We start from the raw sequence: 8,403 nt of genomic DNA on the forward strand, positions 1-8,403 counted from the left end.
TTGTTCCAGTCTTAGCGTTAACCCACAGTAGTGCTAAATTTAGATCCAGAAACAGTTTCTTAAGATTTGCATATTTTCAGCCTTATGACTGGAAAGTAGTATTGAGGGAAGCACACCAGCCAGTCAGGCACAGCCTGCAGGGCTGAAGTCAGAGAATGCAACAACTTGACCTCTGCAAGCTTCAGGCAATTAAAAAAAAAAAAAACAAAACCACAACCCAAACCCCCATAAAAACAACACCCACACACAATACATGCCATTGAAATTGTAACGGGGACTAGAAAGGCAGGCTGCAGTGAACAGAATTAGAACCAGACTAGGGGCTTGAATAAACATCTTACACAAAAAATGTCAGAAAGAACGGCAATTATAATATCTAGAAAATAGTGCCCTACCATACATACCACGCCCGCCTGCTACTACTTAACAATGCACAGCACAGTCTCATCGCTTCCACCCATAGCCCGGCACCTCTGTGCTCCTTTGTACAAATACACATCAGTCCCCTGTGCCTCAGGGAAGGCGCAGTCTAAAGAGAGATAAGAACAGAGGCTTAGTCGACACTATCGTAAGCAGCGGCGTCCTTCACTGATCTCCTGTTGCGATGCTTACACAAACCATCTCACAGACACAGCACCAGGACTGTACAGCTGTAAATTAAAAAAGGACACTGTAAAAATACAAGAAAGTGCACCTGTGTAATTTATAATTTGTATTGCAAAACGAAAAGACATAGCTCAACATCTTATTTCTTCTTTTAAATATGATTTTTCAGCTAGTCAAAGACACAAAGGATTCAGTAAGGTGTCCCTCAAATAACTCTAAAGCATGGTTTTAACTACCATGCAAAAGCATATTCTCCCCTCTTGGATTTATGAAATTCAGCTCTAAAGTCTCTGGACCATTTTTCATATGTTCTTTCCTATCATCCAAGTCTTCTCTATAAAAAGAAGAAACTAGGACTGTCATTTCACAAAATGCAGACACAGATTTAAGTATTATGCAGTGAGAACAACTACTCATTGGGGAATTGGAAAAGATCAGCATAGCTATTGCGACATATAACGTAACTGAGATGGAAAAAGCCTCATCTTCCATCCTGGATGTTTATTGCATATGTTACAGTCCTCTGTACATCCAGCCATCACTGATGCTCCTAGGAACCGTATAAGCAGAAAAAGAACAGAACATTCTCAAGAAAGCCTCTGCAAAAAGAACTCTGATCTCCAGGGTGAGAGCTTGTGTCATTAAATGTCTGACATCAGATTTCATTGCAGGCGATAGCGAAATTCTCTCCGACTTCAACAGCAGTTTGGGCCATAGGCTCCCCCCCGCCATCACTTTCCACTGGCCTTGCTCCTTGACAATGAGATTAGCATTACAGAAATAGACTGAAGTTTTAAGAAGCACATAAAATAAAAGATTTGGTGTTATGTTTGCATTTGTCCTCAGCTACCAAGAGCTTCACTGTTTTGAAAGAGCGGAGCTCAGTGCACACACGGACAGATCTGGAGTGCTGGTCTGGACGCTGGTTTGAGTCACAGGGGCAGAGCTGCACCCCCCACGGCCCCGTTCCCCACGAGAGGCATCATGAGATGGAGGCTCTTACACATCAGCAGCGTTATGCACTGTGCTACACTAACACACCTGAACCTGTGCCACAATTGCCATCCAGGGCTCTTCCGAAAGCAGAAATACCAAATTTTCCTGAAATATTCCAAATCCTGGTGCAAGAGACAATGTAGGACAGGGCTGAGACGCCAAATCTCACTTTGCCAAGTCAGTGTGTGGCACCGTTGGTCTGAAACCAGACCCACCTTCAGGAAGGCGGGCTAGCGAACTGAGCCATTTTGCCATCCTCGCTTTGAAAAGCTCGAAATTGGTAAAACAAAGCAATACTTAAGGCTCGGTGTATCCAAAACTGCTCGGCGAGCCTGAACACCCTTGTGTGGCTACACACGCACAGATCCGGGGGGAGGTGGCTCCAGGGGAGCCAGCCGCCCCCCACCCAGTACATCCCCCCTGCCATCCCCGGCCTGACTGGGTCGTTGTGCAGCACACTGCTGACACTGGTTGAGGCCAGACGCTTTTTTGTTGTTTTTCAAACATAAATGAAAAATATGTTTTATCACGTAGATGTGTAATTGACCTCCTGGCAAAGGTTAGCATCCTAGCCAGAAAACAGACTGCACACCATGATGAAGCCAGAAAGTATTTTGTAAAGTTTCTCTTTTACTGGAAAAAACATTATATCCATGCTTTAAAAGTATAATAAAAATGTGAACTAAAAATATACCTTAATGCAGCCAATAAAATTCAATTTTAATCTAAATAGTTTTTAAACCAAATGTTACAGCAACTACGTTTTATAAGGCCATCTAACCCCACAAGTCCATGTTTGGTTTATTTTTTTACCCGGAACACTATTTATTTTTTCCACTCTTTAAAGATATTACAAGTGTTATAACTGCCTTCCTTAACTGGCACTTCCATTTTTATGGGTCTGAAAGAAGTAATTAAAAAGTTTAAAATAAAAAATATCAGACACGCACATGGTTCGTGCTGCAATTTTCCATATGCTGACTACTGCCAACTTTACAACTTGACAGATGCTGGGAATATCCCAACTCTACCCTCGCAAGTCTCCTCCAGGACCACCACGAAAACACTTTGTCAGACTTCAAACATCAGCACCATCTCTGGTGTGCTATGGATTAGCCCCCAAAATACAAATGCTTAACCCAAACTTACTGGAGCTTACTAAATTTTGAAGTTTTCCAAATTCCCATTATTCTTGGGCACATTTCCCCCCCAGTTAATTTTGATAATCGGGTGAAAGAAACCCGAAACCAGAGTCAAAAATGGGGAAATCTCCTACAAGTCAGGTGGAAGGTGAGGACGAACCGTTCTCCCTGCTGAGCATTTGCTGCTTTACAGAGGCTCTACTTTTTGGGGTAAGGCCCAGGGCTGTTTCGATCTGTAATTCGAAGGGAGGGCAGGTTGCCCCCCCAGCCAGGAGGCAGCGTGTTCCCGTCCCGGCGCGCGTTACAGGCTGCGCAGCAGCTCCTGCCCAAACCCCTCGTGGCTGCACAGCTCGGCCGGCCCCGGCACCCCAGCGAGGGACGACGGAACCGCCTGGAAGCGAGTCAGCACAGCTCCATCCATCACACAGGAGGCACCGCCTGCCCTGCTCTTTTCTTTGGCAAGTTCCCCCTGTAACGTTTCTGGAACTGATGCTTTTACAGCACTTACAGCCGTACCTCCATTAGTGTTTCCACATTTCCTCCCTCCCATGGTAATAATTTCCCATTAAAAAAATGTACGTACTGCATCTGAGACTAAGAGCTACCTGTTGCAAAAATCATTTAAAGTGACTTGGTAAAACTTAGAGGATTAAACTTCATTTTCCTATCAGACCATCAATATATACCGCAAAGGACTTACAACAGGCAACACTGAAAAGCATCCTTGTTCAAATGCTTTCGCAAATCAAATGGCATTCATTTTCTCCATACATCTCATGTAAAGCAAAATGCCTTTGCACAGCTTTGTGTGTGTTCGGCAAGCAGAGAGGCTGTACAACGGCGGTGATTACCTAAACGGAGCAGAGCAGACTTTTGATGCTATATGGTTGCATTGAAGTCAGCCAGTGTTTTGGAAAACAAACTCTCTGAACACTGCTTTTTATGGCAGAAAAACACATGCTGTAGAGTACTGTAGAAAGAAAACCACATGCACAGAAAAGAGCAGAAAAGCAGAGTAGGTCAAAGAGAAACTCAAATGATTCCTAAATTCAGATTTTTTGGACTCCTTCAGCTGGAGACTGCAAAGAAGGACCATGTGGCCTTTTCAACGAGCTTGGAGTAAGTCAGTGCAATTTCAGCTTCGTGGGCTGGGAGTAATTTACACAATTCACTGGTAGGTGGCAACACTGTACAGAGATAAAACACATGTGCAGACAGCTTATTAAAGTGATAAATAGCCTGGGTTAGCAGAGAGGTGGACCCCCAAAATACCATATACTCAAACTTATGGTTACTTAATTTTTTGAAGAAACATGGCTAAGTGCTTCCTTATCCTTTTTTTTTTTTTTTTTTTTTTTTTTATGTATGGGCCCCACTCAAAAGTCTGTCTTTCTGAAAAAAAAAAAAAAAACAAAACCCAAAACAACAAAAACCACGACAAAAAAAAAACAAGCAACCAACCAAAACTAAAACCCAAAACAACAAACCTGCAGAAATGCAGGCTGCATTTCTGATGGTCAGAACAGAAAGCAACAGCCACCCTTCTGCCAGCACCGCGGGGCCTGGCACCCTTCCCGAGGGGTGTCAGGGCGGCTGGCCAAGGGCTTTCCAACTAGGTGCTAGCAAGGGCTAGTTGGGAGTGGGGAAAAAAGGAAAAAATGGAAAAATAGAGGAAAGAATAATAATAATTAAAAAAGGAAAGGAAAGAATAATAATAAAAAAAGAAAGGAAAAAGAGGAAAAATAGAGGAAAAAATAATAATTTAAATAAGGCAAAAAAATAGCAGAAAGAATAATAATTTAAAAAAGGAAAAAATAGAGGAAAAATAGAGGAAAGAATAATAATTCAAAAAAAAAAAAAGGAAAAAATAGAGAAAAGAAGAATAATAATAAAAACATAAAGGAAAAAAATAGAGGAAAAAATAATAGTTAAGAAAAAATAAAGGAAAAAAAGAGACGTAATCCTGGGGGGAAGGCAAAACTCTGCCCTGGGGGCTTCCCAAGCAAAGCAGAGCAGCCTCCCGCCAGCAGCGCAGCCCGCGGGCCCGGCCCGGCGGGGCGGGGCCGGTGTGGGCGGGGCGGGGCCGTTGTGGGCGGGGCCGGGGCCGGTGTGGGGCCGGGCCCTCCCGGCGGCGGGGCGGTATAAGGGCGGGCGGGCGGCGGCGGCGGCCGAGGCGGCGCGATGCAGAGCGGCCCGGTGGCGGTGCCGGTGCCGGTGGCGGGGCTGGCGGCGCGGCGCGGAGGCGGGCGCATGGAGCGCGTGGAGCGCGTGGAGCGCGGCGGGCGGCGGCGCAGCGAGGCGGAGGAGGCGGAGAAGGGCCGCATGAAGAGAACGATGTGAGTCCCGTCCCGGGGAGCGGGCTGCGGGGCCGTGGCTGGCGTTAGCCACTGCTGGCGGGCCAGCCGCTCGGCTTCGGTGTGTGTGTGTCTGTTGGGGGGGGGAGATAGTTTTCTTGCCCCCAGACAGATGCTCTGGGTGACTCGCTAAGTGCGGAACTGGCAAAGCAGCGCCAGGAAAACATCTGCAGCTTTTGCCCGTAAAGGGGCTGGTGTCCAAAGCTTTTCGAGTTGGCATTTTTAACAGGCATATTCCTCTTCGCTCTTCCAGCATTAAAGATTGGAAGACGAGACTGAGCTACTTCCTGCAGAACTCTTCCAATGCCACTAAAATGAAATCCAAGCAAGTGGGGAAACACCGCACCTACTTCAGGTAAATGATGAGAAAGAAGCTTTGCTTCAGTAACTCAAGTGTTCTGCAAAAACAGTGAAGCTTGAGCAACGGAGTCTAATGTTCTCCATCTCTTTCTGCAGACCTTCCCCTGAAGAAGCCCAGCTGTGGTCAGAAGCCTTTGATGAACTTCTTGCTAATAAATGTAAGTTTGTCATCAGAAAGTAACCTTTAAGAGCAAAGGGATGGTGAAGTTTATGTCTGTAAGAAATGGCTTTCTTGCATGTCAGCATTTTACCTTTCTAATGTAAACAGCTTTGATTCTGGTCTTGAAATGTAAATGCTTTAAACTGTTTAAAGACAAAATTCATAGAAGCATTCTTTCAAAAAATTGTAGACTAGTATTAAAGCATCAAGAATACTTTATTGTAGTGGAATATTTTCTGCAACCCTTGTAGTTAAAACTGTACTTACCAGCTTGGCTTTGCCACATGTGAAAAGAGCATTTGCTCACTGAGCTCACTACTTAACCAAGACAAATGCATTCACATGACTTGGGAAGGATTCTGCAACACAAGTTCAGTGATCTCGGGGTTTTACTGTAGCTGTACAAAGAAAAGCACTCAACAGCAGAGTAAAAAGACCAAGTAGTAATATTACTATTTGCACTTTGAACTTCAGTTATCCTTTCGATTGCAAAGAGTATTCTAGAGCTTTGTAGCAGTCATAAATATTTACTCCAGTGTAAAGGTTAACACAGGAGAGCCCATCTAGAGAAAGGAGGTTTTTTTAAATATATATGCAGGCATCACAAAAGGGAACATACCAACTAGAAATGGCTTTCATTTTGTGTGCTTTCCTAAAAAATGACAAACTCAAACCGAAGCCTGCTGAGCTGTTAGAGTGTTAATTCATTTACATACACAAATGTGGATATTTTTTTATTTTTTTTTTTTACTGCTAAGATATCCCTGAAAGAACCAGAAGTACAGCAAAATGTTTTGGTAGAAACAGATGTGACCAGTGGGTAAATTCAAGATTCCTGAAATAGTTACTTGATGTTGTTGGGTTTTTTTTCTTTCCCTAGATGGTCTTGCTGCTTTCCGAGCTTTTCTGAAGTCTGAGTTCTGCGAAGAGAACATCGAGTTCTGGTTGGCCTGTGAGGACTTCAAGAAAACCAAGTCACCCCAGAAGCTGACATCGAAAGCAAAAAAAATCTACAATGACTTCATTGAGAAGGAAGCTCCCAAAGAGGTAAAGAAAGCCTATTTAAACATAAGTACCCTGTTCTAGAAGTTCTTACAGCCTTTCTTTATTTCTCTGAACTCACTTTAAGAAACAGATGCCAAGCTGCATTGTACGTACCTCGCTGTTAATAACTGTCTGAATGTAATTCTCTCCCTAACTGCCTCTTCACTAAGCTGGAAAATTGCACAAGCAGGAGTTCAAAGAGTTTCCATTTTAACTGAGAAAAGCCAACAGCTACATTTAACACCTGTAACATATTTGAGTTTAGCACTGAAAGATCTTATATCTGAGTTACTTTGGGTTTTGTATAAAAGGATTTTCTTAAAGCAAACTTCATTAACTTGACCCTGTAGTAATAGGGTCTTGCTTTTTTTAAGTCTTCAGAAATTTTATGGTGTATTATACTTACTTGAATTCTGTTCTCAGAAGTGAATGTGGGGGTTTTTGTTTTTTTTTTTTTAGATAAACATAGACTTCCAAACCAAGAACATGATTGCACAGAATATTCAAGAAGCCACACATACCTGCTTCAGTGCAGCACAGAAGAGAGTTTACAGCTTAATGGAGAATAACTCATACCCACGGTTTTTGGAATCTGAATTCTATCAGGAGCTGTGCAAGAAGACACCGATCACCAGAGCAGCCCAGGGGACATGAGCAATGCAGAAGAGCAAGACGAAGGCTCTTGGCTAGTGAGGAAGCAAGCTGCAGCCCATGGCAGCATCCTGACCTGAAAGACTGAGATAGAGAGCGCTCAGTCTGTTTGCCACAGTGCAAGGACAATTACTGACTTTGGTGTGAAGCTGAGGGCAAAGAGGGATGCTGCTGGAGGGCATATCGGAGGTGATGGCAGAAACGTGCCAGGCAGCTGCTGGCGCTGTGCTTCTGGGTGCTGCAGTGAAAGGTGACCCTGTGCCTGAGACCAAACCACACAGTATACGAGTCCTCCTGTCACGGCTGCGGTGGCGATGCAGCAGGTCAGAACAGAGCTTGCTTCTTATAAACAGAAGCTGCTCTGTACAGCTGCACAGTGCTGGGAACTTGAATAATTGGTTGTGTATTTATTTTTCCTAAACATCAGCCAGTGTTGCTGTCATCAGTCACTCTGTTCACAGTGGGTCTGTAAACTGCCTCTAGCTGCAAAGAGGTGTGTTAGGTTTCTGTGCAACCTCCAAGGAGGGAGGGATGGAGCTCTGCTCCCAGAAGAGCAGGTTCTGCAGCTAAAGCAGGCGGAGCTGGGCTGTGACAGCAGGGCTGCACCAGGCCAGACCAAGGGCAGAACTTGGCCAAGGCGAACAGAAGTTTATAGTATTATATTTATATGTGGATTATGATGGTGTTGAATGTCGCTATAATGTCATAATTCTGTCTTGAGGACAGCAAGCTTCAGTGAAGTCTCTTATTGTTTTTAATAAACTGTTTTGATACAAAGCTTCTTTTGTTGCTTAACTTGTTTTGCACCCACAGCTACGCTATCTGGCACCAAACTCCAGCGTATTGGGACCGCATGTCCTGGGTGTAATCTTAATAGGGCTGATTTTGAAGCAGTTAATTCTTAATCTACCCAGCCAGTGTTTTGTTTGGGGGTTTAAGAGACTAAAAAGCTTAACAGTGGAGATACATTCCATTGCATCTTCCACCTCCCCAGGAAGCCCCTCTCTAAGATGGTGCAAGGCACCTCCGTGCCTGCACTCGCCAGGTCGCCCGAAAGCAGCCGCGGGCCCCGGGGCCACCCCGGTGCTGC

General features: G+C 44.4%; 1 protein-coding gene across 1 annotated transcript; it reads left to right on the plus strand.

The window, feature by feature from the left end:
- The first annotated feature begins 4,973 nt into the window (after positions 1-4,973).
- On the plus strand, positions 4,974-8,090 carry RGS2 (regulator of G protein signaling 2). The gene is made up of 5 exons (XM_042786351.1): positions 4,974-5,080; positions 5,352-5,453; positions 5,555-5,616; positions 6,499-6,665; positions 7,122-8,090. The coding sequence occupies exons 1-5, from the start codon at positions 4,995-4,997 to the stop codon at positions 7,314-7,316; spliced, it is 612 nt and encodes a 203-aa protein (XP_042642285.1). The 5' UTR covers positions 4,974-4,994; the 3' UTR covers positions 7,317-8,090.
- Positions 8,091-8,403: the final 313 nt, after the last annotated feature.

Source organism: Tyto alba, unplaced genomic scaffold, assembly GCF_018691265.1.
Source record: "Tyto alba isolate M040663 unplaced genomic scaffold, T.alba_DEE_v4.0 Super-Scaffold_1000006, whole genome shotgun sequence".
NCBI classification, from domain to species: domain Eukaryota; kingdom Metazoa; phylum Chordata; class Aves; order Strigiformes; family Tytonidae; genus Tyto; species Tyto alba.